Source organism: Rhinoraja longicauda, chromosome 12, assembly GCF_053455715.1.
Source record: "Rhinoraja longicauda isolate Sanriku21f chromosome 12, sRhiLon1.1, whole genome shotgun sequence".
NCBI classification, from domain to species: domain Eukaryota; kingdom Metazoa; phylum Chordata; class Chondrichthyes; order Rajiformes; family Arhynchobatidae; genus Rhinoraja; species Rhinoraja longicauda.
The window spans coordinates 32,476,797-32,492,364 of NC_135964.1; the positions used below are offsets into that span (position 1 = coordinate 32,476,797).

General features: G+C 40.3%; 1 protein-coding gene across 1 annotated transcript in view; it reads left to right on the plus strand.

Annotated features, from left to right (window-relative positions):
- Window positions 1-2,483: 2,483 nt before the first annotated feature.
- Window positions 2,484-15,568, plus strand: part of LOC144598444 (uncharacterized) — a 91,930-nt gene continuing 78,845 nt past the window's right edge. The window contains exons 1-7 of the mRNA XM_078408587.1: window positions 2,484-2,551; window positions 3,806-3,914; window positions 6,307-6,411; window positions 9,160-9,293; window positions 10,394-10,437; window positions 12,115-12,224; window positions 12,502-12,635. Coding sequence (XP_078264713.1) covers window positions 2,532-2,551; window positions 3,806-3,914; window positions 6,307-6,411; window positions 9,160-9,293; window positions 10,394-10,437; window positions 12,115-12,224; window positions 12,502-12,635 — 656 coding nt within the window. The 5' untranslated portion in view covers window positions 2,484-2,531. The remainder of the gene's footprint in view (window positions 2,552-3,805; window positions 3,915-6,306; window positions 6,412-9,159; window positions 9,294-10,393; window positions 10,438-12,114; window positions 12,225-12,501; window positions 12,636-15,568) is intronic.

The window sequence follows — 15,568 nt, forward strand, 5'->3', positions numbered from 1 at the left end:
TCAACTACCTTCTGTGGCAGAGAATTCCACAGACTCACCACTGTGTGAAGAAATGTTTTCTCATCTCGGTCCTAAAATACTTCCCCCTTATCCTTAAGCTGTGACCCCTGGTCGAAATGTAACAATGCATGCACAACCACAATTTAGCTCATACTCTAAGCTCTGGGGTGGCGATGAATAGACTTTCTTTGTGATTCGATATTCTCGTACAAATCTCCAAAATGGGTGGTGCATGTTTGGAGAAGAGCGGGGAGCCAAGTAACGTGGGAAAGGACTGGAACGTTTTTAAAGCAGTTTTGGGTTATAAATGGGAGAAAAATGAAAAGGAGCACCAGAAAGGGTGCTCTTTTAATCGCTCATATTGCATGTGGTTTCGTATTTATTTAGATGAGGGTTAAGATTATTCCTGCATATGGTGAAGAATGTCAGCGCCACAGCGGAGAATGACAGAACCCGCGGAACGTGGATTTCGTTGGCGCATGTTACGCGGGAGGTGGGTGCTGACCGATGGGAGGAACATTGATGGGAGGGGTGCTTACTGTCCTAAAACTAACAGAACAATAGGCGACACGAAAGACTGCAGATGCACTAATCTATCAATCCATCGATTTACATGAAAGTTTCGGTATAAGTTTGGCTCATCAGCAAAGGCAGTCAATCCATCAACTTTGGTTTCGTGTTTCGAATGTATCGTTTGTTCAGTTTGAGGGTGAACCCCTCATGAGATGGACATATGTTTTTATGTTTATTGTGGATCAGTAGCATTGTAGCACTGCTGGAAATAAAATAAAAACAATGAACGATGGGTAGGAAATAATGTTATGAACATATGGAACAATATGGGGAAAATAAAAATACAAAAAGAGGGTAGACACAAAAAGCTGGAGTAACTCAGCGGGACAGGCAGCATCTCTGGAGAGAAGGAATGGGTGACGTTTCGGGTCGAGACCCTTCTTTAGATTGGTTAGGGATAAGGGAAACGAGAGATATAGATGGTGATGTGGAGAGATAAAGAATAATGAATTAAAGATTTGCAATAAAGTAACGATGATAAAGGAAACAGGCGATTGTAAGCCATTTGTAGGTTGAAAATGAGAAGCTAGTACAACTTGGGTGGGGGAGGGATAGAGAGAGAGAGAGGGAATGCTAGGGCTACCTGAAGTGAGAGAAATCAAAACTCATACCACTGGGCTGTAAGCTGCCCAAGTGAAATATGAGATGTTGTTCCTCCAATTTGCATTTAGCATCACTCTAACAATGGATTAGACCGAGGACAGAAAAGTCTGTGTAGGAATGGGAAGGAGAATTAAAGTGTCCAGCAACCGGGAGATCAGGTTGATTCACGCGGGCTGAGCAAAGGTGTTCCGCGAAACGTTCGTCCAGTCTGCATTCGGTCTCGCCGATGTATGAGTCCACATCTTGAACAACGGATACAGTAGATGAGGTTGGAGGGGGTGCAAGTGAACCTCTGCCTAACCTGAAAGGACTGTTGGGGTCCCTGGACAGAATCGATGAAGGAGGTATAGCGACAGGTGCTGCATCTTCTGCGGTGTTGTATGCGATGGCCAATGGGGTGGAAGGTAAGGACTGGGGGATTCCGTCTCTGTTGCGACTAAGGGGGAGCAAGGGCGGATCTGCGGGGTACAGAGGAGACATGAGTGAGGGCCTCATCTATGATGGGAGGGGGAAACCCCCGTTCCCGAAAGAATGAGGACATCTCGGATGTTCTAGTATGGAACACCTCATCTTGGGCGCAGATGCGGAGTAGACAGAGGAATTGGGAGTAGAGGATAGAGTCTTTGCAGGAAGCAGGGTGGGAAGAAGTGTAGTCGAGATAGTTGTGGGAGTCAGTGGGTTTGTAATAGACATCAGTCAATAGTCTATTTCTTGTGATGGAGACTATCAAGAAAGGGGAGGGAGGTGTCGGAGATGGTCCAAGTAAATTTGAGTTCAGGATGAAAATTGGTGATGAAGTTGATGTAGTCCATGAGTTCATGGGTGGTGGGTCAAAAAGAGAGAGGCGTGGTGGGGAGTTGGAGAAGGGCGAGGGAGGCTGGAGGAGATAGTGGGTGTAGTGGTCTAACAGCAGAGATTGAGCAAAGAGCTGGAGAAACTCAGTGGGCCAGGTAGCATCTGTGGAGGGATTAGTCTAAAGAAGGGGGATCTGTCTAAAGTAGGGGTCTGAGGAAGGGTCTCGACCCGTAACGTGACCAATCCATGTTCTCTAGGGATGCTGAGTTACTCCAGCACGTTGTGTCTTTTTGAGTCTAAAGAAGGGTCCCCATCCAAAATGTCGTCTATCCATTTCCCTCCCCAGATGCTGCCTGACCGCTGAGCGGCTTTTTTTTTTGCTGAAGATTCTAGCATCTGCAGTTTCCTGCCTCCCAACATCGCAGATTGGAAATGGAGGATCGAGCTCTCCGCACCGGAACGATTTGTTCGGGTGACACGGGGCGGCCGGACGGCTGTGCAGTGAGGGACAGAGGGGAAGTGTCGTGCCGGGCCTGTCGGTCGACTCGGATCACGGAGCGATGCAGCGCACACGCAGTGGGTACGGTAACCCGACTCTCCGACGTCCACCCCCTTCCCCGGCAGTAAAACGTTGTCGGTTAATCCGTCGCCTCGGGCATGTCCTCCGACCCCGGGGTTGTATTAATTCAGGCTCTGATTGGAGCTTGCCCAGATCGGCCCTCCTCCACAATCTGACAGCTCAGAATTCGAGAGACTTAATCACCAGGCGTAAAATACATTTCACTTGAAATATATTGAAAATGCATTCTCCCACCACCATTTGTAATTGTGGCTGTGGCAGTATAAATGTTCTCCATAGACTCAAAGTGCTGGAGTAACTCAACGGGTCAGGCAGAATCTCTGGACAAAAAAGGATGGGTGACGTTTCGGGTCGGGACCCTTCAGACAATTTTTCATGTCTAGTAGAGTTGATTGTCACATGCACAAGATGGGGAAGTACAGGGGCAATGAAAATCTTGTATCCAATGGTATCACGGACACTTTTATTGGCACTCTATTTGACTGCAGAGTGGCTGTTATGTGTGCCATCGAAAAAAATGCACTCACCTGGGCTATTGCAAGTTGCAACAGCAATTACCAAAAATTTGACCTCAATTACCAAGAAGGATAAGGATGGTCGTCACATGGGAACAAGTCCTGGAGTTTCTCCAGGTTGCACAGAATCCTGACCTGGAAAGGTACTGCATCATGGAATCTGAATCCTGGAGCCCACTACCAAAAAGGACTGTCGAGTACCGCTGTTGGAGGGACTGCAGCTGTTCAAGAATGCAACTTGCTACCACCTTCTGGAAGACAATGAGGATGGGTGCTAAATGCCTGCTTTACAATGATGCCCATTTCAAAAAAAACATATACACTCTTTTGGTTTAATTTTGTTTTATATGTAATTCCCAAGCTTTCTCAAAGTTATTGTAAAATCATGGAAGGTGTTCCCAAATGGCACTTTCTGACCAATTCCCTCATCACCAACTTTTCAAGCGCAACTAAGATGTGGCTTTGCAAATGATATTTGTATCAATTGAATGTATGATCCGTAGATGCTAATATACCTCAGGTCTGCATGGCTAATTTCTGTGCTTTAAATTCTGTGCAAATGGATGCTATTAGCATAATTCAATGTGGGTTTAGTTGAATAAACAGTCTTACACCTTCCTGCAAATTGGTGCAGAACTGTTAGTTCAGCAGTAAAATGCCAATTCAGCTTATGGTGAGATTATATTCCATTGAGAAATTTAACTACATAGCCTGTCACATAACTATGTAATTTCTTTAGTGGGATGCCGTCAAAATGTGGATTTTGTAAGCGGACTAAAGAGGACGCATGCAGTGGAGAAATGCTCTTTTCTCAGGATGGTCAACTGGTAGTTCACCGCAAATGTCTGGTAAGTGTTTCCTGCAACAGTTTAGGCTTACAAAATAAGGAAACTATGTCTTCTGTGCTTGATACTTTTACATTATTATATTTTCACCCAACACATGAAACAAGTCTATTGCACGGTCTTTGTGAACTAGGAGATCCAGGTGTCCACACCAATGGTTTGAGCAAGTGAAAATTAAACTCCTAGCTGTGAAGTTTCAGTTGGCACGGAATGGGTAACGCCAAGGCTCTGTGGGGGAAGACCATAGTCTAGGGTCCTTCCGCTGCTGGACATGGGGGGCAGGGTGTGGTGGAGATGCCCCTCAAAATAAGGGAAGGGATTCCATGCCAGTGGGCCACATGAGCGGCAAGGGTGGGGGGTAAATTTGTGTAAACAGTATTGAATATGTATAGCCTCCGAGAATGTCAGATGGAGTCTTGTAAGGATCATGTATTGGATATATTTATTTCTCGAATAAAGTATATTTTGAAATAAATTAAAAAACTCTAAAAGGGGAGACCATCCCCCCTTTGTTGGGCTATAAGTTAGCCTTGATGCGTACCCATAATAAAAGGAAAATGTAGACATTTAAAATATATTTAAAGCTATTTTTTTCTCTGTGTAACTATTCTTGCTGATATTTTTTATTTTGTGTTCTGGTAGCCAAAATACTACATTGTGTATTCTATCCATAGCCAGATAAATTATTTACTTTTGGCTTCCAAGTAACACTTCCTTGACCAACTGTGATTATTAAATAGTTTCAGCAATGCATTCACCTACTGTTCACTGCTTCTGCCAGTGCTTGCTAACCTGAATTGGTTCCTGCTAAGGCAATGCATTGATTTTAAGGGCTTTTTCCTGCAAGGACTTTTTCCTCCATTCCCTCCAAACCACTAGCACTTGAGCACTCCACATCGGGACTACCATGCAGAACTCATGGACTTCGTTAAATTAATTACCAATTTCCATCCTGCACTCAAATCCATTTGGAACATCTCCGACACCTCCCTCCCCTTTCTTGATCTCACTGTCTCCATCACAGGATATTGACTATCGACTGATGTCTGTCACAAACTTACTGACTCCCACAGCTATCGAGACTACATTTCGTCCCACCCTGTCTCCTGCAAAGACACTATCCCTACACCCAATTCCTCCGTCTCCACCGCATCTGCACCCAAGAGGAGGTGTTGCATACCAGGATATCTGAGAGGTCCTCATTCATCAGTTCCTCTCGTCTATCATGGATGAGACCTTCACACATGTGTCCTCAGTTTCCCATAACTCCACTATTGCTCCCCCTCCCCCCAAGTCACAACAGGGACAGGGTCCCCCTAGTCATCTTTCATCCCATCAGCCGTCGCATATAACACATAATCCTCCGGCATATTCGCCACTTCTAACAGGATCCCACTACTAGTCATATCTTCCCATCTCCACCCTTTCCGCCTTCCACAGTGACCATTCCCTCCACAACTCTCTGGTTCACTCATTCCTTCCCACCCAAATCACCCCCTTCCAGGTACTTTTCCCTGCAACCCCACAGGAGATGCAACACCTGTCCCCATACCTCATCTCTCGACTCCATCCAGGAACCCCTACAGTCCTTTCAGGTGAGGCAGAGGTTCACTTGCATCTCCTCCAACCTCATCTACTATATTCGTTGTTCTCGTCATGGACTCCTATGTGTTGGTGAGACCAAGTGCAGACTGGGCAATCATTTCGCTGAACACCTATGCACAATCCATCTTGGCTTACGTGATAACCCGGTTGCCAAACATTTTAACTCCCCTTCTTATTCCCATACTGACCTTTCTGTGCTGGACTCTATTATCAGAGCGAGGCCACGCACGAATTGAAGAAACAGCACCTCATATTTCACTTGGGCAGCTTAAAACTCAGCAGTGTGAATATTATAATAATAATAATAATAATAATAATAATAATAATAAGCATTCATTTTATATAGCGCCTTATCGGGTGCTCAAAGCGCTTTACAAAAACAATCAACATAAAAACAAACGGACAAACTATCCTAACGGAAAAGCGGCGAATAAACAAAGCCAGCATCCTCTCACGTCAGTAACCTTTGCTCCTCATCCGTGTTCTCATTCTGATATACTTTAAAACCTATCAAACCCCATTAATCTGTTTGAATGACTAAAATTTTATTTGATAATGATTCTGTGAAGGGTTCTGGAAAGCTTTATCATTTTAAAGATGTTATGTAAACAAGCATTTTGTTGTTGAACTTGCTTCAACTTGAATGTTCTAATAGGACATTGGACTATTTTTCCACTGATTGTAAAAAATGACCAATCTCACTTCTTTCTCACAGTTAACTATGCAGGCAAGAGGCATGAAAGCATGGTGCAAAGACAGTTGAACTTATGCTTTTATTTTTCTCCACTAGCTGTTTTCTTTTGTACCCGTGACATCCAAAATATCCAAGAATGAAAACCTTTGTGGGATTTCGATACAAACTATTAAAAAGAAATTGCAAAAAGCTGCTAAAATGGTAATTTTATTCTTGTAAAAGTATAGTTTTAAATTTATTTTGTTTGTAGAGAGTTCCACCTTGATGTGCAATAGTGACATACCAAAGGTAACACAGAGAGAAAAGTATGGAAGCACTGTGAATTAACATTTTCAGTTAAATTGTGCATAGGAGGTAGAAATATGATCAAAGTGTTCATAATTATGAAAGGTTTTGAGATTGAGAAAGTAAATAAGAAAAATCTACTTTTTGTTGGCAACTCAAGGTCAAATGAATAGTTTGTTAAAAGAACCAGAGAAGAGATTGGAATTTTATAATAAACCATTTTATTATATAAAATCGTTATAATATATAACATTTCATAAACTTTGAATAAAATAGAATGTAATATTGTTGTCTAACTATGTTTGTTAGAAGCAGTTATAATGCATGAGTGGTTGATATCATAATTTTTTTAATGGATCAAAATGAATTTTAGTATAGTCATTGGCTGATTATGTTGGTGAAAATAGGAACATTGTACCTACAAAGCATCTTCTGTTTATGCTTTAGAAGTTAATTAATATTTTTGTTATGTTATTGTAGGGAAATGTAGCAGCCAAATTAAACATAGCAAGATTCCGTGAACAACAATGATGACATGATTTATTTTTAGGGATCTTGATGAAGCATTGGTCAAGGCATTTGGAATTATTTTTTTGCTCTTTAAATTTATACATGGAATCTTTTAAATCTACCTGATGGGACAGACCTGGTTTGGGTTTAATGATTAATCTGCAAGATTGCTCATCTGGCAATGCAGCACTGCCTTGGTACTGAACTGAATGAACAGATGAGAGTGGATGTGACATGCTGTTCCTCAGTGATCTATTCTTGTAAAAATATAGTTTGTAATTTATTTTGTTTGTAGTTTTTAACAATGAACAATGTGTAATTTGAATGCCTATTTAATGCTTTTATTGTTGGACTGTGTTTTTTTTTTTTTTTGGGGTTGTGTAATTTTAATGCTTATTTAATGCTTTTATTGTTGGACTGTGGGTGACTGAATTTCGTCCAATATTGGATGACAAATAAAGCTATCTTGAATCTTGAATCTTAATGATTTGACTGGAGAAACAGTTGTTTATGCTAATTTGAACACAAGAATGGGGAAATGTTCATGATAGACAAGCTTTAGATCATCTGCAGAAGGAGCAGACTTGCCAGGACAAGTAGCAGCAGTTTGTTCAAAGCCTCTATCCGTAGCACACTTTATCTTAAGAATACAATGACAAAACTGCTTTTCTGAAAGGTTGCTTGTCATTTACTGAATTAATTTCCAAAGACGTACAGGTATGTAGGTTAATTGGCTGGGCAAATGTAAAAATTGTCCCTAGTGGGTGTAGGATAGTGTTAATGTACGGGGATCGCTGGGCGGCACGGACTTGGTGGGCCGAAAAGGCCTGTTTCCGGCTGTATATATATGAGAGGAGTTGGCTGCGCCTAACGGCTGCGGCTCTCTGGCAGTCTGTTTGTCTTTTTTTCTTTTTTTTGTTTGTGTCGGTGTTGGGATGGTTTTTGTTTCTGTTTTTGGCTGTGTATGTGTGGGGGTGGGGGTGAGGCGGGGGAAACCTTTCTTTTATTAGGTCTCTTCCCCGGGGCGCAGCTCGCCCGCGGGGCCTTCCATCGCCCGGCGCGGCTCGGCTGCTGGACTTAACATCGCCGGCGCGGCTCGGCCGCTGGACTTAACATCGCCGGCGCGGCTCGGCCGCTGGACTTAACATCGCCTGCGCGGCTTGGCTGTGGGACGTTTCAGTGCCCGGCGCGGCTCGGCTGCGGGACGTTTCAGTGCCCGGCGCGGCTCGGCTGCGGGACGTTTCAGTGCCCGGCGCGGCTCGGCTGCGGGACGTTTCAGTGCCCGGCTCGGCTCGGCCGCGGGACGTTTCAGTGCCCGGTGCGGCTCGGCCGCGGGATGTTTCAGTGCCCGGTGCGGCTCGGCTGCGGGACGTTTCAGTGCCCGGCGCGGCTCGGATGCGGGACTTAACATCGCCGGCGCAGCTCGGCCGCGGGACGTTTCAGTGCCCGGTGCGGCTCGGCCGCGGGACGTTTCGGTGCCCGGTGCGGCTCGGCCGCTGGACTTAACATCGCCCGGCGCGGCCGCGGGACGTTTCGGTGCCCGGGGCGGCTCGGCCGCGGGGCCTTCCATCCCCTTGCGGGGGCTGTGCGTGTCGGTTGCCTCGGTAGGGGTCGAGCTGTCTGTCCGTGGGTGCGGGGGGAGGAGAGGGGAAGTTTTGTTGCCTCCATCACAGTGAGGGGGTGTTTGGAGTCACTGTGATGGATGTTTGTGTTGGGGTCGTGTGTCCTGTGTTCTTTTCTGTGACTGCTGAAATTTCATTCGGTGTTGTGCCGAATGACAATAAAGTTTTGTTATGTTATGTTATGTTATGTTATATGATATGATATGATAATAGTAAAGTTTAATTCATTCGAAAAGTTGAATAATTTAAAAAATCAAAATATTTGAGTGATCAGCCATGACCGCATTGAATGGCGGTGCTGGCTCGAAGGGCTGAATGGCCTACTCCTGCACCTATTGTCTATTGTCTATTGTCTATTTTTCTAGAAAAATAATTGTAACTAAGAATTTGATTTTTCATATCATTTGTTTGCTCATTTATATTAACTGACAACTACGATTGACTGATTTTCACTTTTAATTTATATAGTTATCAGCTGCTTCGCTATGGTTTAAGGTCTCTTTTTTACATTTCCATCTATATTTATGTTTAGAGATGCACTCACTGCCATCGCTCTGGAGCTGCTGTTAAATGTGCTGTAACCTACTGCAGGAAGGTCTATCACTATCCCTGTGTGAGGAGTGATAATGGTGCAATCAAGGAAAATGAAATCCATGGGGTTTACAGGTAAAGTGCCCTTGAGCACATACTCTTACATCGACTGCATAAAACTGTCAGTGACTCAAATGCAACTGGGTCTGTACTTTTGAACCATTCAGTGATCAGAATTATAAGAAAACTATATCTCCCAAATACATAATTGCAAAATTACAATTTATGGTTAAGTCACTCATATTGTGAAAGACATTTACACTGTACACTGAATTTGTGTTCTTGTTCCTTAAAATTAATTTTGTCTTAACATCTTTGTGTGTAAGACTGTTTTGTGTGCTGAAAATGAATAAATGATCCTTTCAAATTAGTGTAAAAAGAGAATGTTCCAGTAGTAGTATTACAAATATTAAAACAAATAAGATGTGAGCAGTGGACATTTGGCTCCATGAATTTGCTTCACCATTTCATTAGATCAGCTGTTCTCATCCATTTTTCTGCCAGTTTCCTACTTCACTTTATGGTTTCATTGTTGGTCTATCAGTCTCCACCTTAAATGTCCTCATGGACTGAGCAGCCTAGGAGATAAGAGAATTCCAAGGTTTCAGATCATTCAAAAATAAATTTCTATTAAATGACATATCCTTTGTCTCAGCCAACTTTCCCCTTGTTCTAAACTCTCCATTTGGATGCAATAATGTTTACCAAGGAGGTAACCTTGGTACCTTTAGCATTGATGATCTCATGATAAGTTTGCATATCATTAAAAATGTTCCTTGTCTGTTCCAGCTGTAGTTCATCTCTCTTCACCCCCTCCCCACCTTCCCACCAAGCCTCAGAGCTTTTTCAGAATAAGAAGAGACAAAAATATCTTGAACTTGACAATCCACGATATTTTCTGTAAATGGAATATACAGATTCTCTGTATACAGCACATACTCTGTTATACCATAAACCAAGAATGCAATTCAAATTCAATAAAATGCATGAATTAAAAATAAATGTTATCCTTTATCCATAAAATTGAAAAACTAATGTTCGTGTTCCCACTTTTCTGAGGTCTTGGTGTGGCATCTGGAAATATTGTGTGAATATTGTGCTAATCTGTTTACAAAATACAGTAATCTATCACTGTACCGGTTGTGTTTTGAAATTTGTTTTAATTTCATCTGCAGGATTTGGTGTCGTAAACATAAAACTGAACAGAAATTAGTAGAAGGTAATGTATTTTCGGCTTTGCCCGTTTATAGAAAGAAATTAAACTCTACTGACATTTATTATATTTTCCATGATTTGAAAAGCATAGGTACTTCCAAAATCTTAATGAAGGATAGAAATTTTAAACCTGAGGGTAGCACGAGCTAAGCCAAGAGAGTTTTATTGTCCTATGTCCCAAACAGAATAATAAAATTCTTACTTGCAGTAGCACAAGAGAATATGTAAACATAGTACTCTGTATCAATATAATAAATGAAAAAAGGTTTAGTATTTATATTAGCATATTCATAATATATATTGGAATAGTATATTGGTGATACACGCACACACACGCATGTATACACATAAAAACAGACAAACAAATAACAATAGTGCAAAAAGATAAAACCAATGCCCTCAAGTCTATGTAGTTTCCAAGCTTATTTGGATGTTGTTGTGCTTAATAGGCGACGGCTGTAGGACATAAGTTGTTCTTGGACCTGGACATTACAGTTTTCAAGCTCCTATATCATCTTCCAGGTGGCAGGAGTGAAATTAGTGTGTGGCCAGAGTGTTGGCCACATTGGGGAAGGTTTCCTGGTTTGGTCGTTTATCTGGTTTGGTCGTTTATCTGGTTCCAGATCTATTCATTGTACAGCGAAGTTTAGAGTGGAGGGTAACAACATTTCTTTTGGCGAGGAAGTTCTGTAGCCCAAGTGGAAAAAGATACAAATAACTTAAAGCATGGCAGAACATTTCAGATATCCTGGTCAATCTTGGATTGAAATGTGATATGTGGCAAGCCCTCGATGCCATAATAATTTATACGATGATGTAGTCATTTTTAAGAGAACGGTAGTGTGACTGATCCTTTGCTTCAATGTTTTATTTTGAAACTCCCTTTAGATAAAATAAAACTTCTAGATTGTTAGTTGTGATTAATTCCAAATTTGTTAAAGCAGTTAATGTGCACAGTTTTGAAAAACTCACCTTTAAAGTATTTACGGATATTGTTGGATTTTCTGCATACCTTTTGGTTATTTGCATTGTCGGTATTTGATTTTTTCTTTTATACTCTATTTGCTTGTGAACATGAGCAAATTTGGACTGACTTTAGTATGAAATAATTTATTGTATTAACAAATATTGCTGCCTGATAGCCTTTTGGTTATAAAACTTTGGCGTCTTCTATAAAAGGGATTACATTTTGAGGATAGGTTGGGTGAGAATTTCTGTTAAAATGTAAAATTGAGTTTGAAATACATTCATTAGTATATGGCTGATAAATCAGAATTTTGGCGAATTTGCCCCTTTCATCATCTCTGGCTACCCAGTTCATATAGTTCATAATTTTTATATTTTGCTATGTTCTCATATAAAATATCACTTCAAACTAATGTATCCTGTTCAATAGTTAAATTTAAATGATGACGTGAATCTGGATGGTCAAAGGAATGGGTTGTGTAAATCTGGTGGAAGCCTACTGACATGAACAGTGTTGGGTAGATTTGAGGAAATCTTTGAAATATAAAAGGAAGCCTATCTCAATTTTGACGTGACATACAAGGATCGATATTTCAAATATCATGGTCTTGGGGATTAAGAATTGTAGATTGACGCTGCAAGTGAAAACGTAGCATGCAGATGTGACCGTGTGAGATTTCTTGCCATCTTTTAAAGTGTGGAATCTTTGGTTCAGACAGCTCCTTTGAACATGCTGAAGATGTTCAGGACACTGCACAACCTAAAGGGGAAATGCTGGAACGACAGGAAGGGCAACATCTCAGCAGCAAAAAGGTTGACCTTCAGGTTAGAATTATGAAATCTCACGGTTAAGAAGTTAAATCTTCATATATGGAATAGAATATTAACTTCTTTACCTGTGTACTTAAATTTATTATAAATCCTCATGTAATGTAACTTTCCATTAATTTCCATATGAACTTTTATCTTGACCTTTTTAATTATTTTCAACTTGATTTTAGTATCTGACTACTGCATTTCATACATGATGTCATTTTATGTTTCTCGCAGATATATTGGAAATTGTGCTCACTTCACATGTGGAAACATTTATTTTTCACAGGGACATTCTTCTTGTATGCAGACTGACATTCTTATGAAATGTGAAGTTAAGAACTGCTCAAAGATTTGCCACTTGGGATGTGCAACCTCTAACAACATAAAGCTCATGAAAAATGTTGAGAAAGGAATTGACAGGTATGAAGAAGATTTATCCTTAAGCATTAATTTACCCAGAGAATTCAGCACATAATTTAGGCTGACATTTTGGTGGCATTCTGAGGGGAAGCCATATTATCAGATGTCATCTTTTGGATGAGATACTAGATTATTTGGGCAGATATGCAAGTTCTGTGATGCTAATTTGAAGATAAGCTGGGCATTCTTCCCGATGTTTGGGACAATATCTTTCATCTAATGTCATGTGAACTAATTGCGATAGATCACTGGCTGCCCAATCCTGGATCTCACTGTTATATCTAGATCATAGTGTGGTCTAGACATACATTGTCACAATGGAGTCCATGTCATAATACATTGGTCTGTCTCATGTGATGAAGTGCAGGCGCCTCCAACTGATTGGTTGTGTTGTGTTGACACGATGATTTTGACAGCAGAACACAAGAAAATTGACCAGATGAAGGCCACATGGTACATCAACCCCACCCATCAAATTCCTAGGAGTAAATATCACCAACAACTTCTCCTGGACCACCCTATGGAAGCAACGACCAAGAAAGCACACCGTCTCTACTTTCTTAGAAGGCTTAGGAAGTTTGGCATGTCCCCAATAACCCTCACTAACTTCTACAGATGCGCCGTAGAAAGCATTTTATCGGGATGCATTACAGCTTGGTTTGGGAACAGCTCCATCCAAGAAATTGCAGCAAATTGTGGACGCAGCCCAGACCATCACACAACCTCCCTTCCATTGACTCAATTTATACCTCACACTGCCTCGGCAAGGCCAGCAGCATAATCAAGGATGAGTCGCACCTTGGCCACTCCCTCTCCTCCCCTCTCCCATCAGGCAAAAGGTGTGAAAACGCACACCTCCAGATTCAGGGACAGTTTCTTCCCAGCTGTTATCAGGCAACTGAACCATCCTACCACTGCAACTAGAGAGCAGTCCTGAACTACTATCTACCTCATTGGTGACCCTTGGACTATCTTTGATCGGACGTTATTGGCTTTATCTTGCAATAAACATTATTCCCTTATGTGTCTGTAAACTGTGAATGGCTCGAATGTAATCATGTATTGTCTTTCCGCTGACTGGTTAACACACGTCAGAAGATTTTCACTGTACCTCGGTACATGTGACAATAAGCTAATACTGAACTGAACTGAACCCTGCCATTCAACATGGCTGATCAGCTAGTTCCCTGAAGCTCTCAGTTCCCCAATCTTTCAAAATGTTATCTACCTTCTTCTTAAATTCTTCCAGTGATTTCAGTTGCAAGGGGAGTGCCAAAATTTTAGAAGATTAATATAATAACCATGTTCAAGCAAGTGAAGGAAAATGCAGATCAGCCAATAAATTTCAGTGGTGTTGAAGGCTTTAGAAATATAAATCCAAAAAATATTTAAGATACTTATCTGATTGGGAAAAGAGTGGGCTAATGGATGAGTCAGCATAGATTATTGGAGAATTTGATTTCTTGTAGAGGTATATCGTGTTACACCAAAGCTGTTTGTAAAACTATCATTTGTTAGGAACAGCAGCATTGAACAAAAGGGGCTGTCGCGGCATGGATTTGGAAATGAATAAAGGATGGAAAAACATTTGTAGTGGAAGGTTGATTTTTGATTTGAAGTGCTGAGAGTTGTATAAGGGTTATGTTTTTGACATATGTTAATAGATTAAAGTTGCTGTTACATGTCACAATTTCAATTTTTTTTAAATTTAAAAAAAAAATTTGAAAAGCATATGTACAAATAGAAATAAAAGACATTTGTTACAGAGTTCTTACATAGCTTCAATTTTAAAATTTTTAAAGAGAGAAAATAAAAAAATAAAGAAGAAAGGAAAAAAAAAAAACTAAAAAAAAAACTATAAACTATTGGGAAGAGAGAATAAGAGGATTAAAAAAAAAAAGATATAACTATAAAAATTAAAGGGAGTAGATCCGGGAGACAATAACCACAGTTGTACATCCAACCCTTAACTCAAGTTTCAACTTTTAATTATAAATTTTTATTTTAGTCCTGTGCCAAACCCATTTACTTTTCTAAAAATTCAATAAATGGAGACCATATTTTAAAAAATAACTCAGGTTTGTCAATTAAGGCAAATCTTATTTTTTCCAAATGCAGGGTCTCTGTCATTTCCTTAGTCCACATTTTAATTGTGGGGGTTATTGGTTTTTTCCAAAATTTAAGTATTAATTTTTTCGCAGTTATTAGACTGTAATCAAGAAAATGTACCTGACTTGTTGTAAAGTTTGTAGTATGTTCTGATAATCCTAATATAATTAATTTTGGATCCATATCCAATTGCTTGTTAATAACTTTAGAAACTATTTTAAAAATCTCCAACCAGAAGTTTTGCATTTTTATACAAGTTACAAAAATATGAGTTAAATTAGCTTCTTGAAATTGACATTTATCACAAATAGGAGAGATACTAGGAAAAATCCTATTTAATTTCGTCTTCGAATAATGTAATCTATGTATTATTTTAAATTGTATTAAGGAATGTCTAGTATTTAATGAACATTGGTGTATATGTTGTAAACTTTCATCCCATATATCTTGCATTATGAGTTGATTCAATTCGTCCTCCCATGCTCGTCTATAAGATTCTGATGACGGAATGTCAATGTCTAGGAGAGTATTATAAATAAAGGATATTAATTTATTTGAATTATAATGTCGATTCAGGCATACATCAAGTGTTTCTGGACCTCTAAACTTATATTCTTGCATGTGTAATTTTACATAATCTCTAAGTTGTAAATATCTAAAATAATTATTAACATGTAATCCGTACTTCTGCTGTAAATCCTGAAAAGAAAGAAAAGTTCCCTTATGATAAAGATCTCCCACCCTTTTAATTCCATAACTTTTCCATTGAGCAAATCCTCTATCTAAGACAGACGGTTTAAAAGAAGGGTTATTCGCAATAGGAA